The sequence below is a fragment of the Odocoileus virginianus genome, chromosome 18 (genome assembly GCF_023699985.2).
Source record: "Odocoileus virginianus isolate 20LAN1187 ecotype Illinois chromosome 18, Ovbor_1.2, whole genome shotgun sequence".
In the NCBI taxonomy this organism is placed as follows: domain Eukaryota; kingdom Metazoa; phylum Chordata; class Mammalia; order Artiodactyla; family Cervidae; genus Odocoileus; species Odocoileus virginianus.
In genome coordinates this window covers 16,106,092-16,125,791 of record NC_069691.1, presented here as the reverse complement: position 1 = coordinate 16,125,791, position 19,700 = coordinate 16,106,092, and the positions used below count along the sequence as shown (strand labels likewise).

The 19,700-nt window shown below is 35.1% G+C and overlaps 1 protein-coding gene across 3 annotated transcripts in view; it reads right to left on the bottom strand.

Moving 5' to 3' along the window:
- Positions 1-2,314: 2,314 nt before the first annotated feature.
- PTAR1 (protein prenyltransferase alpha subunit repeat containing 1) overlaps positions 2,315-19,700 on the bottom strand; it is a 55,702-nt gene continuing 38,316 nt past the window's right edge. For 2 of the 3 annotated variants that reach the window (XM_020879711.2, XM_020879713.2), the window contains one exon: positions 2,315-18,346. In XM_020879711.2, coding sequence (XP_020735370.2) covers positions 18,004-18,346 — 343 coding nt within the window. In that variant the 3' untranslated portion in view covers positions 2,315-18,003. The remainder of the gene's footprint in view (positions 18,347-19,700) is intronic. The other variant, XM_070480375.1, reaches the window with a different exon arrangement.

Here is a 19,700-nt window from a genome sequence, read left to right as displayed (position 1 = left end):
CTAACCACACTCATCATTAGAATAAATTATTTTAAATGGAGATGTCGAGTCAAAGTTTTAAAGGTCTCTGAGTCTTGCTAAATTGCTATTCCAACGATGTGTGGGCTCCACCACCATCAGGAAAGGGAAATGACTGTGTCTGAACCAACACTGCATGTTGTCATTGTCTTTTTTAAAAAAATTAATTAATTTATTTTAATTGGAGGCTAATTACAATATTGGGGTGGTAGGTTTTTTAGACATTAAAATAATAGTCTTTAAGTCCTGGGTTATTAAGAGAATTAAAAAAAAAAACATGGTTAATCTTGATTTTATTTTGTGCCTTTCAGCATCAATTAAAATGATCTAGGTTTTTTTTTCTTCCTTAGTTGGGCTACTGATGTTATATATTAATATATTTAAAATTATTAAACAATCTTTAAGTTCCTAAGAAATGTAAGCTTTTCTTCTATAATGTATTATCAATTAAATTATATATGTTTATCTATAAGAAATCATTTCCTCCACTTTATCTCAGTGGATTGAAGGCTGCTTTTAAGAGTATGTGAAATAATAGGATAGTAAAAATTCAAAATGGGAAATGATACATAGGCTAGACCAGAGAGAGGTTAAGTGACTTGCCCATGTTCTCACGGCTTATTAAGTGATAAAGCCAAGTTCAAACTCAAAGCATATGCTCTTTACTACCACACTTGCTCCAGGAGTACTTGGCTTTCTGATATCCTTCTAGCTTGATCTTGGAGTACAGGTTTTAAAGGTGCATGGACCTTTGTAGCCTTCTGAAATTCTCCACTTATACTGTGTTTCTCAGCTGGAGTTTTATTAATGTTGGGCAACAATGAATTTGCACTCCTTAATGAGTTCCCAGACTTATTTTATATTCCCAGCTAAACAGAAACACGTCTTCCATAACAGACAATTCAACTGAGGATAGACCTATATTATTATGGAAACAAAGGAGCTGAAAAAGTTCTAGAGCTGTAAATAAAATGTCCTGCCTGATAGAAATGAGCAAGGGAGGGTTCCCAGAGGCAGGGTCAAGCTTTTCCTTACAAAGAGCTTTGGACCCCCTCTAACATAGGTATAAAAGGGTGGCGTTTGGTGCCAGGTTTTGTTTATTATATCACGGGTATGATAGTTTTAGTCAGAATTATACTTAAGGCAGTAAAACAAGATGCCTGCTTTAGGCATGAAACATATATTAAAAATCATAGATCACTTAAAAAATAGAATAACTTCTTAAAGTTACGTTACTTCTAGGAGCACTATTCAAGGTAAATGTGTATAACATACCTCTGCTGCTGCTAAGTCGCTTCAGTCGTGTCCAACTCTGTGCGACCCCATAGATGGCAGCCCACCAGACTCCTCCATCCATGGGATTTTCCTAGGCAAGAGTACTGGAGTGGGGTGCCATCGCCTTCTTCTAACATGTTCTTCTTCTATGTTCCTGAACAGTTAACTGTGTGGGATTATTATTTTAAATTTGTTGAGTACTGCGGAAGACTTCCACAATTATGAACTTTGCTTCAGAACAATTCATCTATAGTAATTCTGTTATGGCAATAATTAGGGAGCAGTGTCAGTTGTCTTTTAAAGTCACTCTTGGCTTGATATAAAATTATAGTTATAGTATCTGCACATAAAAGAATGATTTTCTTTCATCTGTTACATTCAGGTAAATCCCCAAATGACAGACTCATTAAAAACATGTTAAACAGCAATCCTGTTTTATCCTGTTGGAAAAATTTAACCATTTATGAAGGGGCTATTTCTTCTGAAAGTGTGTCATTCTATGTAAGACAAGTCTAAGTGACTCTTAAAGTAATTAACAGAGGGTAGATTCTTCACTGGGGCTAGGCTATGTGAATGCAGTTAGCTTAGAACAAATTCCTATCTGTGGATTCATAAACCAGGGCATGGAAATAAATGTCATAATCTAATATTGTTCCTGGAGATTTCTCAAGGTAGTAAAGAATATAACAAAGACTTGAAGAAAAACATTTTGATTTTTGTATGTTGGATCATACAAAAGCCCTTCATTCTTAGGATAAATCCTGCTTGAAAGAGAAAGTCCTTCAGTCGTGTCCGACTCTTTGTGACCCCATGGACTATACAGTCCATGAAATTCTCCAGGCTAGAATACTAGAGTGGGTAGCCTTTCCCTTCTCCAGGGGATCTTCCCGACCCATGAATGGAACCGGGGTCTCCCGCATTGCAGGTGGATTCTTTTCCAAATGAGCTAGCTTGGTTGTGGTATATAATCCTTTCTATATTTTGCTGGATTTAGATTGCTTCTATTTTTTTTTTTTAAGGATTTTTGTGTCTATGTTCATAAGGGACATTGGTCTTGTTTTTTTTTCAGGTGTGTTTGAATGGTTTGGGGCTTCCCAGGTAGTGCTAGTGGTAAAGAAGCCACCTGTCAATGCAGGAAGTCATAAGAGATGTCGGTTCAATCCCTGGATTGGAAAGATCCCCTGGAGGAGGGCATGACAACTCACTCCAGTATTCTTGCCTGGAGAAGTGAAGTGAAGTCGCTCAGTCGTGTCTGACTCTTTGCGACCCCATGGACTGTAGCCTATTAGGCCCCTCTGTCCGTGGGATTTTCCAGGCAAGAGTACTGGAGTGGGTTGCCATTTCCTTCTCTAGGGATCTTCCCCTCCCAGGGATCAAAGCCGGATCTCCCACATTGTTGGCAGACACTTTTACCGTCTGAGCCGCCAGGGAAGCCTGGAGAATCCATGGACAAGGAAGCCTGGCAGGCTACAGTCCACAGGGTCGCAGAGAGGCAGACATGACTGAAGCAACTTTGCACGCATTCACGTGTCTGCTTTTGGCATCAGGGTAATATTGACCTTTTAGAATGGGTTCCTTCCTTTTCTATTTTTCGAAATATTTTGTGATGGATTTTTATTTCTCCCTTAAAACATTTGGCAGTGTTCACCAATGAAGTCATCGGATTACTGGTGTTTGTGAGAAAAAATGTATTACTGAATCAATCTTTGTTAGAAGTCTGTTTAGATTTTCTATTTCAACCTGAGTCAGTCTGAGTAGTTTGTCTTTTTTTTGGCCATTTTGTATAGGTCATCTAATTTATTGTTCATAAGCACTGTTTATAAGTATTTATTATAATCCTTTTTATTTCTGTTAAGGTTGTTAGTAATGCCTCTCTTTCATTTCTGAGCTTAGTAATTTGATCTCCTTTTTTAAAAAATGATCAGTCTAGGTTCTTTACTTACATTGATCTTTCCAAAGAACGAACTTTGCTTCATTTGCTCTACTGTTTTTTTCTATTCTCTATTTCCATGGTTATTATTTTCTTCCCCCTGCTTATTTTAGTTTACCCTGCTCCTCCCACTTTTTAAGTTTAGTAAGCTAGAAGTTTAAGCTACTGGTATGACATCTTTCATTGTTTTAAACACTGGCATTTACAGCTATAAATCTTCCTCTGAGCACTTTTTTTTTTGGATGCATCCCATAAGTTTTGGTATGTTGTGTTTTTGTTTGCATTTGCCTCAAAGTATTTCATATTTTAAATTATGATTTTTGTCTTTTATCCACTTATTTATGAGTATATTGTTTAATTTCCATATATTTGTGAGTTTCCAAAATTTTTTTTCCTGTTACGATGTCTGAATCATTCCACAGTAGTCAGAGAATAGACTTTGCATGATTTGAACCTTTTAAATCTAGTAACTTATTTTATGGCTTACCACATGGTCTATTTTGGGAAATGTCCCATCACACTTGAGAAAAATGTGTATTGTGCTGTTGGGTGAAGTATTCTACAGATGTTAGATTTAGTTGGTTTAGTGTTGCTAAAGAACTTTTATGTCCTCACTAGTATTCTGTCCAGTTGTTCTATTCATTATTGAAAGTGGCGTACTATGGACTCCAATGATTTTTGTTGAATTGTATATTTCCCTTTAATTCTATTAATATTGCTTCATATAGTTTGGGGCTGTTGTCAGGTGCATATGTAATTGGTAGCTCTCTTGATGGACAGAACATTTTATTTTTAGAAAATGTCCTTCTTTGTCTCTAGTAACAAATTTTGTCTCAAAATCTATTTTGTCTGAGCACTACCTGCAGTTCTCTTTTGCACAGTATATCTTCCTACATCCTTTCACTTTCAACTTAGTATCTATTTTCAAATCTGAAGTATGAGTCTTGCAGACAGTTTATAGTTGGACCTTGTGTTTTTTAAAAACAATATTTATATGTCCAAATATTACCCAGAAACATACATTTATGTTTTTAAACCACCTTTAAAAATTAAAGTGTCAAATATCTTAAGACTTGTTTCCAAATTTCCATGCCTTCAATAAAAAACTCAAATTTGAAGTCCTAAAATTACATTGCCACTGTGAGACTTTTTTTTTAAACAGATTTTATTTTTTTAGAGTGGTTCTAAGCTCACAACAAAACTGAGACTTTCCATTAAGCTCTGTCCCTATACATGCATGGCCTTTGTCATTATCAACATCCCCCAACAAAGTGGTACACTTTTGATGGGCCTGCAAGATACCTCATTAAAATATTTTTCTATTATTGTGATAGTAACAATGAGCAAAGTGCATAAAACATGTGTCCATGATTCAGTTCAAGACAAGTCTCTCCTCAGTAACATAGTGGTCAGCTAATGACTGGACAGAGATTTCCGTGATTCACATCTCCCAGTTATTGATAGGACCATGTGTGCTTGTTGGGGCATGCCTTCCATATTACCCAGGCAATCGAAACTGTCTTAGCCTTCACATTCTGCTTTTGCTGTGCGAGGTGACAGCTTATGACCTTCTCAGGTCTTTCCTGAACATGCACACACTCCTACCCATTTTATGGCCTTCTAGCTTCAAATTTTTTACTGATCAGATTTAGACCTTTTTGTATCCAGTTCAATAAACTGTTTCTACCTTAGGGCTGGAAAACTATTCTCCTGTTTTCTAGAAATATTATGGGTTATTAGTTTTACATTCTGTTCTATGATCCATTTTTAATTAACTTCTATAAATTACAAGAGTTTAAGTGTTGAGGTTCAATTCTTTCCATATAGGTATCTTGTTGTTCCAGCACTATTTATTAGATTTCCCCATTGAAATGACTTTAGTACCTTGGTCAAAATTCAGTTGACTGTACATAAGTGAAGTGAAGTCACTCAGTTGTGTTCGACTCTTTGCGACCCCATGAACTGTAGCCTCCCAGGCTCCTCCATCCATGGAATTTTCCAGGCAAGAGTACTGGAGTGGGTTGCCATTTCCTTCTCCAGTGGGTCTTCCCGACCTAGGGATCAAACCCGGGTCTGGGAACAAACCTATTCTGTTCTACTGATCTGTCTATTCTTATGTCAAAAATCAGACTTAATTACTATAGCTTTATAGTAAGCCATCTTTTCAAAATCATTTGGTTATTTTAAATCCTTTTCATTTCCACATAAATTTAAAGTAATTCATTAATTTCACTGAAAAAACCCACTGGAATTTTGATAAAGTGTTGAATCTACAGATCAATTTGGGAGGGATATTTTATATGCTGTCGAGTTCATAAATATTGTACTTTTAACTTAAAAATAATGTTGTACTCTGATTTTAAAATATTTTTCTATTATTGTGATAGCAACAATGAGCAAAGTGCATAAAATATGTGTCCATGATCCAGTTCAAGACAAAACCCCATCAGCATCCCAGAAGTTACCCATCTTGATGCAATCCTTGATCATGGTTCCATTATTCCCCAACTAGAAACAACCATTACCTTGACCTTTACAACAATTTTTCTTTTGCTTTTTTCATAGGTTTAACCATCTATTTTAAAGATCTTACATGAAAGGAATTACATATGTATATATGTAAAATTCCTCAAATACAATTTATATACAGAATTTCATATATAACTTTAGTAATTAAATTTATATAAAAATATAATTATTTTACATAATATATAATATTGGATTGGCAAAAAAAATTTGGGTTTTCCCATAGTAGCTTATGGAAAAACCCAAACAAACCTTTTGGCCAACCCAATATATATAATTCCTCAAATAGCTTTTTTCTGTATATAGAATTCTATAATGGCAGTTACATCATTCCAGCACATTGAGCTTACCATTCCCACTGTCTTTTGACTTTAAATGTTGCTAATGAGAAGTCAGCTATTGTATAATGTCTTATCTTCAGTTACTTTTAAGGTTCTATTGCTGCCGTGTCCTGCAGTTTCAGTATGATTGGATTTCTTTTTATTTATCCTGCTTTGAAGAAAAATTTTGGTATTTTTTCCCAAAAGTTTTAGTTGTGTCCAGTTGGAGAAGGCAATGGCGACCCACTCCAGTACTCTTGCCTGGATAATCCCATGGATGGAGGAGCCTGGTAGGCTGCAGTCCATGGAGTTGCAAAGAGTTAGACACAACTGAGCAACTTCACTTTCACTTTTCACTTTCATGCACTGGAGAAGGAAACGGCAACCCACTCGTGTTCTTGCCTGGAGAATCCCAGGGATGGAGGAGCATTGTAGGCTGCCGTCTGTGGGGTCGCACAGAGTCGGACACAACCGAAGTGACTTAGCAGCAGCAGCAGTAGGAGTGTTGGTCCTGCCACTACTGGAAATGGGAATTAATCTTAATTTTTTAAATAAAATTACAATCTTATATACTTCTTTATAACTTATTTTTTAGATATGAGTTTTTTTTTTTCCATATAATTACATATTGGGGTTTTTTGTTAAGGTATGTATTATACCACTGTAGGAAAATGCCAATTTACTGAATCTCTTACTGTTGTGTATTCAAGTTGTTTCTCGTTTTACTATAGAAATACTACATAAAATGCTTTAAAAATTTCCTCACATGGAATAACTGACATTAAGACTTATGAGATTAATGTCACAAATTAATGTGTCACCTCTTAATGACAGACGAGAGAGAACTAGTGATTATTTTTGCTCCAGGGGCCCTTAGTAGGTGAGTGAGTGTGTGAGTGAAAGTTGCTCAGTTGTGTCCAAGTCTTTGCGACCCCACGGACTATAAAGTCCATGGAATTCTTGAGGCCAGAATATTGGAGTGAGTAGCCTTTCTCTTCTCCAGGGGATCTTCCCAATCCAGGGATCGAAATCAGGTCTCCAGCCTTGCAGGCAGATTCTTTACCAGCTGAGCTATGGTGGTGAGACTACAAAACTTCCTTGAAAATAAAATAAATGGGGTGTCTAATGTGGCAACAATCCCACTTACTCACTCACTTTCCAGTATTCTCTAAACAGTGTGTCTAGGGAGATCACTAGCAATTTAAGAAATATTAGAAAACAGAAATATGATGGAGGGCCACTTCAGCCCATTTCTCCCCTACACAGAAAGTTGACCTTGCATCATTCACTTGTAATTACTGTGAGAGGTACATGAGGAATCTAATATAAGAGATTTATATATCTTCAGAGGATTTACATATCTTCAGAGGACTCCAATAATGAAAGTGTAAATTCAAAAGTATATCTGTCTGTTCATATAATTAAGGAGTGGTAAGGGAATTCCTCCTAGCAACCAGGATTATTCTAAAAATCTTTCTTTGAAAGAGAATATAAAAATTATTGCATCTACTTTCAACTTCTGCTGTAACATGGGACACATATAATAATAGAGTACTTCTTATAAGAAAAAGGCTTACTATAACTTGTTAAATACAGTTGATGCCCAGTCTAGCCATTCTGGAGTTGAGTGAAAAGATAGAAGTCATGCCATTTAATAAAAAGGAAAAAAAAAAACAAACCACCAAAAGCAAAAAATTGAGCTTCCAGCATGAGGAAAGTGATACTGCCAAATACAGACAAATGATGAAAGGTATTTAAAAGTTGTAACTGGCTAGTGTATTATCCTGCCTCTGTTATTGTTCAAGGAGCACCCTATTAAGTGAAGTGCTTTGGTAATACTAACTGTTGTCAGATTTCTTATGTAATCTGATTACTCATTGAAATCAAGACTGTCTTTAGTAAACTACTTCCCTTCCCTAGGATATCAGATCAAAAACAATACTGTGGACTAAATATTGTTCATGGTGCTTGAACCAATGCAAAGTAAATTCTGTATCTTGCTGTATGCGCTTAGTTGCTAGGTCATGTCTGACTCTTTGTGACCCCATGGACTGTAGCCCACCAGGCTCCTCTGTCTATGGGATTCTCTAGGCAAGAATACTGGAGTGGGTTGCCTTTCCCTTCTCCAGGAGATCTTACCAACTAGGGATTGAACCCGCTTCTCCTGCACTGCAGGCAGATACTTTACTGCCTGAGCCACCAGGTGAGCCTATATCTGTATCTATGTATCTATATCCTATTTCCAACCAAAAACAGATGTAGATAATAGGAGTGCATTATTTAAAGTATAATCCTTAGTAGTCATGGGACAAAGTAACAAAGGCCTTTTCCCATGAAACATCTTTTTGAAACAAATATGTATATATATATATATATATTTTGGTCACATACATGTGGCATGTGGGATCTTAGTTCCTTAATCAGGGATTGAACCTGTGTCTCATGCAGTGGGAGTACAGAGCCTTAACCATTGAACCATGGAGGAAGTCCCTGAAATATTTAAAATCTGAGTAAAAAAAGTGTCCATTTCATCAAATACTTTTTGGAGCTTATGTATGTTTTATCTTTTAAGTAGCTCTAACTCTAAATGCTCTGTCTTGTACAGAAGTGAGACTCAAGATTAAGAAAACATGGGATGTAACACTGAAATAATCAAGTAATTCCCTGTTCTATACCTTTATTTGAAATATATAGGAAGAAGTATATCTAGTCATATTGATGATTTCGTTAAGTCAACTACTCATTATTAATGCAGTCTAGAGACAACTATGACAATTTCTCTCATTTGTTTCTGGCTTTTTGTTTTAATATTCTAGACACAAATGATATTTTAAAACTCTGTTTACAAATGTAATCAGATCATTGGTTTCACACAGACAACAGCTCACACCTCCACCCAACTACCACCATCACAGCAATTAAATAAGATAGGCTGGGTGACTCAAGTTGAATTTTAAAACACTACAAGTAAAAATAAAGTCATACTTAACACTCATTTTAGGAGATGAAAAATTTACTTTAAAATTGCAAACATTTAGCAAAGATAAGACATAAACGCTATTTTCCATATTCTACAGAAATATAGTAATTTATAGCTGGCTTGGTACACATGGTCACATGATAAAAACAAATCTAATGGAAAAAAAAGAAGAGTTTCATTCTACTTTTTTGCAACTTATTACAATTTAATAAGTGTACCAATAAGTACTGGAGGACAGCTGCATGGGAAGATTAGAATCCTAGGGCTATTTGCTAAATACACATTATTGTATTATAATGATAAGAACAAAATAGGTACAGATATACAATTAACATGCAATTTAAGCTATTATTTTGAAGAAACAGGACAGAATTTAGTGAGCACATTGAAAATGTATTTTTAATAATGTGTGGTTATAATTAGTATATTATGGTATTTTACAAGGCATGGAATAACTTCCTCAAATAAGGCTTGGCAAAATGAAACAGGTTGAGCCAACTTCTAAAGAAAATTTAAAATGAAGGAAAAGAAAAACAAGTGGATAATTCTGTTCGATTCTCTTCTAAGTATAATAAATAATTTTTAAAGTACCATAATTTCATGCCTACCTCAGCATCTCTAAATTAAAACAAAGCCATACTTTGTACTCTATGAATCTGCTTTGTCCAACAGAGCAGCCCCCAGCCATAAGTGGCTTTTTGAGCATTTGAAATGTAGCTAGTCAGAACTGAGATGCTCATGAGTGCAAAATACAAGCTGAATGTTGAGGACTTTCTATGGGGAAAAAAAGGTAAAACACCTCAATTCTGTATATAGGTTACACATGTAAAAGATAATATTTTTAATATATTGGGTTATTTAAAATATATTATTAAAGGTAATTTTATGTATTTCTTTATTTAACGTGGCTACTAGCTTTAAAGTTTTAAATTACGTTATGTGGCTTGCATTTGTTTTTACTGGACAGTGCTGATACAGAAAATCTATAGTCATTATATAAGCCTTAGAATTTATTTATCACTCTTAAAGCACTCTGGAGTATTAGCTCCCAGAACACCATAAGCACATACTGTAAATACATTATTACAAAATTTATTTTTATCCCTCTGCAAGGTACACGTTTTAAGTGTAAAAAGAATTCACAAAATATTTAATCCTTAAAAAACGTCAACTAGAATATGGTAAATGCTAAATGAAATTCAATGCCGACTGTAATACTGGGGGAAAATAGTTTAAGAAAAATAGCAGCGCAATCAGAGTGAAGGCAATTAGTATCTTCAGTAAAATAAGTTAGCCAAATTCATCTTTAATATCCAGGATCTGACCTTGCACCACAGATCATACATGTAACTTGTCCCATTTAATCATAATCTACATTGTTCATTTAATCTTAACACTGACTGCAACTTAATTACTCCATTTTCTGGAAAATCTTTAAGCATGTAAAATTAACAGACCTGGTGAAATCTAATAGCAGAATATAGTGTCTGAGAACTATACTTTAAAGTCCCTCAGTGTTAAAGTAAGCAATTGCCTAGTGTCCAAGAGACTTGAGGTGAAAAAAAATTTTTTTTAGAAGCTATGAAGAAAAAATAAGATCACTGCTCTCTTAGCATTTTCTTACTTTTTTTAGTTTCTTTGTAGCAGGGTGTATAAATATTTGGCGTATTTATAAATATCTCATCTTCTATTTTGTCCAATTCAAAAACAAGTTAACCTAGTACATACTCCATATATACACCATTATTCTCCTAGGAACAACAAATACCAACATACAATACCGACAGTGGTCACCTCAGTCAGAAGCCAGTGCTAGTCGCTCATCAACAATCCCATCAGGAGGCCTGCCTAACTGTGCCTGTGCTGCATATTCCGCTTGTCACATCTCAGGTTGGAATGCTTGTTTTTAAACTGTTTAAATCTGTTTGTATTAGGTAAACTCTGTCAAAAATGCTCTGAAAGTCACAAATTAACAGACTCAAACTACTAGGTTATTCATACAAATTTCTCCCTCATTTTGCGATGACTACTTTTAAGACACTGGAAAGTAACCAAGACTTAGGGAGAAATAAACAGAACTTATACCAGAAAACAGAGATTCCCAGGTGGTGCGTGCCAATACAGGAGACAAAGAAATGTGGGTTTGATCCCTGGGTCAGGAAGATCCCCTGGAGTAGGAAATGGCAACCCACTCCAGTATTCTTGCCTGGGAAACCCCATGAACAGAGAAGCCTGGTGGACTACAGCCCCATGGGGTTGCAAGGAGTCAGACACTACTGAGCACACATGCAGAGAGAGATACTAGAAAATACTAGACAGACCAACAGAGAATCTGATTGCAGAAGACTATAGCAATTCTCTCTAGAGTTCAGCAGCCTATTAAGACATTTAATCACATTCATGAATGTGCCTTGCAGAGAGATACTACTTAAACTTTTCATATCTATCTTCAGATCATTTCTACATAAACAATTTAAAATTTTTTATTACATGTTACTAACTCCAACCTAAATAAGCCTAATTCATATCAAATGAGAAAAATTTCCAGTTTCAAACATATATTACTATAAAAATAAACTCTTCAATGAGAAAATGACAAGTCTCCTTTCTGAAAGCTGTTACACTGATGTTAGATCAATAATCCACCAAGTATTTACTGAGCACCTACTATGAGTGCATTCAGCCTATACTTGTTCTTTAACTAATAGGAAAAAAAAGTCTGCTCCAAATGCAAGATGACATTTGTGAGGGAGGATAAAGTATTAGCATTTCTAACAGACTGCTGTATGAATCAATATCTGAACGTGTGAAACTGTTCATCCCTATGATATTGAAAAATCTCAAATTTATTATTGATCGCTTTATAAAGATAAACATTTGAAGTGTGCTGCATAGTACTTTGAGGAAAGTGACTGCCATACATAAAATTAAGGCTGATTCCCTATAGGTATGGAAGAAGAGTCAAAATGTCATGGTTCATAAGCAACCAAAGATTTACTATGAATAGTTTACACCAATATCTGGTTCATTCAAGCAAACGGGCACTTGTGTTAGGTTTCCAATTTTGCTTGAGGGGGGCTGGTGTAATAAAGAAAACTGCTTTTAAACAGGAGCACTTCAAGCAAGTACGAAAATAAAAGTCCTTTGGATAAAAATCTTTGTAAAACCACTATATAAGTTGAAATTCCAAATCTCACTTAAATATATATACATATATATATGTGAATACACACACATATGTATGCCTTAAAAGTATCTAAATTTCACTTACAATGTTATACAGCTGTATATCATTGTTTTGTATGTTTGAACCTGATTATGTATCTTAAACACAATACTGTATTTCTCCTGAAGCTACGGATATGGACAGTGCTAAGATAAACAAGCTAGTTTTAACTTTCTAGCCTTTAACAATTCTGACCCGCTGAGTTCCTACAAGATGCAAGGCATTATGCAGTGTACTGAACATGTATACAAGGCCTCCACACAAAACACTCTCTCAGGGAAACTGAAGTTTTAAGAAGCAAAAGAGTTACCAGTTTGAAAACCAACAGTAATCATTTTTTCAACAGGATTTCCAGAAACCGAGACTTAGGTCAACTAAAACACCCCTACCTCTGCTAAACATGGAAAATAATACAATACAAAGTCACTTCTGTAGAAGACATGTGTAAGAGAACATTCACAATAGAGCCACAGGGACTAAAGCAGTGAGATGAGCAAGGAGGCAGTCACTGAGTGTCTATGAGCTACTGCAATGGTAGTAGTTTATAAAAAATACTATCTATACTAACATTTTTAAGAGCTAGTAATATATTAGCATATTTTCACCTTTTTTTTGCCACTGAATATAAAGTTTTGTCCTAAATTTACTAAATTTTCTACACCCTGAGGAATAACAACAGATTAATAAAAGAAGTGCCAGGGTTAAGCTTTGTCGGCCCTATTATTGTGCAGAAAGCACAAACTATATATAGCTGATATGCTTGGAAGCACAAGATTTCATCAACAGAATAAGCTACTGCTGTTTTTTTCTTCTTTTTTTTAAGTAAACAGTTTGGTTTTATAGTGTTAACATGGCCTGGTGAGAATACAGAAGTCAAGTTGGGAACCTGAGGTCATTAACCCCCCGACCCACAACTGACACAATAGTTTTCTGTTTCTACCATAAACATGACCCATTGCTGTCCTTTAGGAATACATATTCAATAGTTCTCTCAAAAGCACTTTGGAATCTTAAGTTATATGTTTTAATGAAATTATAATTAACAGTTATTTGCTATCTGGAAATATGGAATTCTGATCCTTCCCCTCTTCACACCCAAATACATAAAAAGCCACGTTTTAAATTTCATCTCATTATTTACTTCTGTTCCTTCAATATTTGAAAAGATTAAACTTCCTTTTTTTTCCCCCTCTCAACTATCATCCATCAGCCTGAATTTTGGAAGGAGTTCTTAAAAGTCCTTAAAATGAGGCAAAGGATTCACTTAGGACAACCATATGGCATTTCTGTTAGGACAGAGAGCCACTGTTTCCCTTTAAATATGGGCTGCACAGGTTTCAGGCTGATCTTTAGTTATGAATATGCCATCCTCTTAAACGTGATGCCTCCAATCCCGAAAAAGTTAGCTGTTACTGAGAAAGAACTAATTCTTCCTGGTAGGGTGCTTGAAAATGCTAACTAGTGAAATGAAAACCAAAGCATCCTTCTTGCTCATATCAGTAACTCACTTAAGGATAAAATATTCCACTAGACCATGCCTAGCAGCTGGAATAAATAAAATAACTAATCAATCAACAGTTTAATAAAATTTTCACCCTTTGATTTTTACCTAAATGTTAATTAAACATAATCTTGCTTCAGCAAAAAGTAAGAAAGGCACTCAAATAAACACAGTATGCACAGTTAGTTTTTAAAAGACACTATGTGATGGTGAGTGGAATCCTCAGGGTGGACTTTTCCTGCTCACTGCCGTCGTAACACTGAACTTGCCTAAGCCTTCCTACGCCTTCACGTACCTCTCTAGTGAAGAGGAGCACGTCACAGAGTACACCCAGGCACAGGAGGCTGGCAGCATGTAAAGTGCTAGCGTCTGTATAGCTCTATTTGAGAAATTTATTTAGAAGACAAAAAGTTCAGTTGTTACAATGCTGTTCAAATTTTCTAGCATACTTTAAATATTTAAAAGTTTTAAAATGTAATTTTCTAGTAAGAAAATAATTAAGCTTACAAAGGCTTTTTGCAAAAAAAAAAAAGTGTTTTCTAACTTCCTTTGATAAACTAAATCTTTAGCATCTTCTGTAACAGGGGAACTAAGGTAGAAATTAGATTATTGCATAGCAAGTGGTAGCATTCTTAATTTATATTTAGCCCTCATGTCAGATATCATCTTGTGCTATTAAGAGAAAAATACTAGACTGACAATTTGTTCTCAAAAATATTAAGTTTTACACACACATACATGTATATACCTAGACAAGCATAAATTCACATGACCTGAATATATCTAAATGATAGGGTATCATCATATATATGCATTCCTACAAAAAAAGCCACATAAAAATCCAAGGACTTCTATTGGCATGTCTTGGGTTACTAAGTCCTTATCTGAAGACTTATGTGGCTTTGTGTGACATCTTGTATATTTAATCTGATAAATAATGAAGCCTTGAATTTAAATTAGAATTGTACGACTGGAATAAGAAATATGACTCAAAGTCTGGGCCCAGAGGTAATAAAATGCTAAAACATAGAAAAGAAAAAGGGGACACTAAAAGGTATCAAATCCTGATGTTTAAAAAAATGACTCACAGGTTTAAGAAATATCCAAAAAAGTTCAAGTTGTGGAGGGGAAAAAGAGAAGCATAAAATGACTACTTATGCAGAGATACAGATCAACAAATCTCTGAAATCAGTTTCCTCAGATACCCCAAAGTGGCTCTGGCTCTATGGGCAAGATCTGTCCTCCAACATCATAAATGAATAGGAAGCAGTGTTCTTAATGAAAATGGTCTTCATTCTTCTATGAATTTTTAAAATACATTAAAGTACAGTTAATTGATATCATACAGATGCATTTCTTGGCTGGGATTTAACAAGCATAAACAAAGTAGTCTAATGAAGAAAAAAATCTAAATTAAGGTATTCTATATGCAATAGCTGCTCCTAAGTATCATGAAGGCAGAATACATCATTCATTGACAATTCAGTGCTCTATTCCATCAATTTCTCAATCATAACTCACTCTACGCATCCTTCATGATTAATTTTCCTATCTTCAGTTAATCAATCATAAATTTAATAAATATTTAATAAGTCCTTACAATATGCAAGGCAGACAGAATCTGGGAACAATTACCAAAATAGGTACACTTAAAAAAGAAAAAGATTGGGGAGGAGTGAGTGTAGAGATATTGTATCTGTAAGATATTTACAGATCTTATTGCTTTTTTTTCACTTGTCAGTAGTATTCTTGACCCAGGATGGTCTACAATTCTTCCAGTGAAAGTTGGATGAAATGTGTATTAATCTAAATCATCTTTTCCTTTAACAGTGACATATTTATCAAAAAGTAAGTGAAGACTAATGAATCTCTAAAAATAGATACATCCTTTCCACTGCATGAACTCATTCAGTCCAAGAGATATTCTCATACTATAGCTAGTGAGTTGGATGTCAACCACTCAGAGTAAAGCACACAACTATACAGGGCAATATGTTTTTCTGTGAATGAACACTTGAAAACTACAAATTTTAGAAATAAAGTAGCACACAAGAGTCAGATACAAACTGTATCCTTTGGATATTTGCATTTTTACTTGGTACTTAAAACTATTAGGAAGACAGGAGACCAAGCTATATTAAAGGACTGCATGGCTTTGTGCAGGGGTGAGTTAAGAGACTTACAACACAAGAAGACAGTTAACATCAAAGAAGGGCAAGAAACCTTGTGGAAGATATAAAAAGTGTGCAACATTATAAAATGTAGTTGACGTTTCACAGGAGATTGTCTACACTCACGTCTTGACACTCTCGCACTCGCACATCAAAGCATAAGCAGCCCTAGTGGTCGGGATACTCAAAACGATCCTCGGAAGAAAAGTACCAGTGAGGCCAAAATCTAGCAACATACATTCGTGGAACCGACTGGATCTCCATGGCATCTGTGTGCAGTTTGCCCCTCAAGCCCTGCAGTTGCTAAAAATCATAAAGTAATAGCTTTATCCAGAGGTCTAGGTAGACCTTGAGGTATTTGATTCAAAATATGCTTTGTAAATGAAAGGTTATAACATTATGCTCATAATGCCAATCATTTTCTCACCTAAATACTACAAAAAGTTATAAAAGGGTAATTTTTGCCCTAGGAGAGAAGAGCAGCTTCTGTCTACAAGTACCAGCCTAGACAAGCTTTTTGGTATTCTTAAGTCTCACTTGATAGTTTGCCACTCAACAAAATCATGATACACAAGTAAAGGACCTATTCTTTTCCCTTAAGGCAATGTTCCTCACTCAAGTCTAGAGTCTCCGTAACAGTGAGATAGGAGAGGTCTGCTTTTCCCTACATGTCTTTCTTACCCTACAGGTAGCCTAGAATAAAAAGAGGAAAACAGGCAGAGCATAGTGGTCACACTGTTTCAGCCATTACTACATTTTATACACATAGGATAATAGACAGCATCATTAGGGTAACTTTTAAGGGGGCAATTTATATTCATATTTTGTGTGTTTAATGGGGTATGGAATTAACTGGAAACAGGAGAATATCTTTAGTTTACATCCATGAAATATAATAGACAAGGAAAAAACCATGGATGGGGAAAATAAAGAGAAAGGTGTGTGGAAAGAAGAAATGCAAAGCATTGCTTCATATCAATAAATCAGATATTACCTGGTACTTTCACCACATCTGTCTCACCTATCTGAAAAATGCAGCCCTTATTATTGAACATATAAGATGGATACTTTGGTACCTCATCCCTGATAAATTCAGCATCAAAGTTTCTAAATTGTTTTATTTTTTAAAATAGACTGAAGAACTAACCTTCACAACTATTCTTTCCCCCTGGTTTTTGCCAGTAAACTTAATAATCCCTTCATAAAAATTTTATACTTTATCCAGTGTATCCTCAGTAACTTAAAAACTTTACAAAGTAAGGTTTTTAATGGATACATTTCTATGCATAAGCCTGCCATATTGCATGGTGAATTTGGAGAAAAATAAGTATTAATAACTAAAAATGGCATTCTAGGTTTTTTAAAAATTGATTTTAATTGAGGTAAAAAAACTTATCAAAGCTAGTAGTAAAAATAAGTTTCCACTACAATTGCATAAACTCATAAAATTAGTTTTTTAAAATAATTAGTTTAAAAATGGATTATATTAGAACTATGTTGTTCATATAAATTCCAATATTTCTGACCGGTTATGTTGGCCTATGACTTGAGTATAACATGCTAGTGAAAGAGAAATGGTGTGTATTTTCACAAATTCATCCACCTGGCCATCTGATTCTCCAAACAACAATTAGATAAGTAATTCTGAAATTGTATTTCTTAAGCTAAACTATAGCATAACTTTTTGATAACCAAAAAAAAAAAAAAAAAGCCTATACAGCAACTGCACTGAGGTGGGCTGAGGTGTGTGTGAACCCATCTGGAGAATCAAATGAGAAAAGTCTCAAAGATAGGAATATACAGGATGAGAAGTTAAAAAGAAAAAAGTTAAGACTCACTGTTCAGCAAGAAGGAACTACACAATTATTTTATCGCCAAAGGAATGCCAATTCTTAACAAAATAAATAGAATGAAAGATTTACTAGGGACTTTTAGCCTAAAGATGAAGAATATATAGTTAGCCAATAGTAGCAAACAGTTCATGCAATTATGTAAATAAGAAAGAAAAGCGATATTGCACTAAAAAGGGGAACTTTGCAGGACTAATTCACCTCTTTCATTGACTCAATGTAACCAGCCATTTTCTGTATGCATTGGCAAACCTGGCTTGTTCCACGTTCCGACAGGTGGACAGTACTTGATCGATGAACCTGTGCTCCATTTCCAGGCCCAGGGAGTCTGGAGCTGGAGTCCGCTTCAGGCGTTTGATTTCCTGGGAATAGCCTTGCTTGCTAAAGTCACTAAGTCCATCCACCTCCATTGCCTGAGATGTGTGGGGGCCTGCTGGGATACTGTGCAAGTCACTCAAAGTTCCCCCAGGACTGTCGGCAGGTGGCAACTGGATCATGCTGTGAGGAAACCTACCATTTAAGTGATGCTGAAGGTAGAAAATATGCCGCCTGTGAAAGAAGAGGAGGAGGAATAGAACAGAAAAAGAAAAATCACATCACAAAGTCAAGCTTTTCAGAAAAAAACAGAAAAGTAAGTTGACAATTTCAAAACACATAGTATTCAGTTTCACTGCCTTCGGTAACCCAGAGGTATCTGGGGGAAGGAGATTAGTTAAGATGTAGTCTCTGGTATTTGGATAGAGCTTCGCAAGTCCAGATTACTGGTTTGTTGAAATACTACCCCAAAGGTTTTTTAAGAAACACTGACTGAGATGACAACAATCACTTGGGGCCGTTACTCTCTGTAACTATAATATGAAACTAGAAATGGGTTTTTGCCCAATCTCTGCTATAAATTAAAATATAAAACAAAACCAAAAATTAACCTCATTGACAGCCTAAAAGACAAGTGATTTTCAGCAACAAGAGGATTAAATAGCTCCTCTAGAAGATTAGTCTATGGCCTCTATCCAATACTTTCTTTAATAAGAACAGAACTGATGCAATTGGACTATTTTAGAAACTCTCTGAATTTCCCCCTAATCCAGCACTATAGTCTCATTAAACATCCACATGTGCTAGAATGTGCTGGGCTCTGAGAAAAGTACGTTAAAACACACAGTTCCTGTTCTTCCTCTAAGGAGAGTTTTCCTGCTCTTAGAATCATCTGTAGTTATTGGTTAAAAATGAAGATCCATATGCCTAATTTCCAAAAATTGTGAGAAAGTGGGGTTCACATCTTTGTACAAAAGGTAAACTACATAGATTTAAGGTAGTTATATCTAATCATTTATATTAACAATTCTAAGCCTTTAAAAGAGAATTCTATTCATTTTCCTAGCTTACTCTGGAACAGACAAAAGAGCATATAATAGACTCATTTTACAGATAAATCTTAAAGGACAGAGAAGCGGTTTAAGGGCACTGAATCAGTAGAAAACTGGTCTGTATGATATATAGGTCTTCCCAACTGTCTCTTCTCCCCATTCCAAACTCCCATTAATCTTATGAAAAAGAAAGTTTCTGTTCTAACAATCTAGCTATCTTCCAAAAACAAATATAATTTTTAATATTCTCTGAGCCTGGCTATTATGTGTCTAAATATGAAACAGCAACAAAAATCTAACACCAAAACATGCAAGTCAAGATCTATCTCCTCTTCTAAAAATGTGGAATAAGACTGTCTTGTTTTTAAGAGAAAAACAATTTTGTATTTACAAAGGTGCCAAAGAGGGGAGATTGTCTTTCATCTTCTCATATATCTTCCAAATATATTTAGTCTGGAAAAAGGGAACAAATTTCACTTAACTTAAAAAAATATACAATTTAAATACGCAATTTAAAATGCCTACCTTTTGCCTAA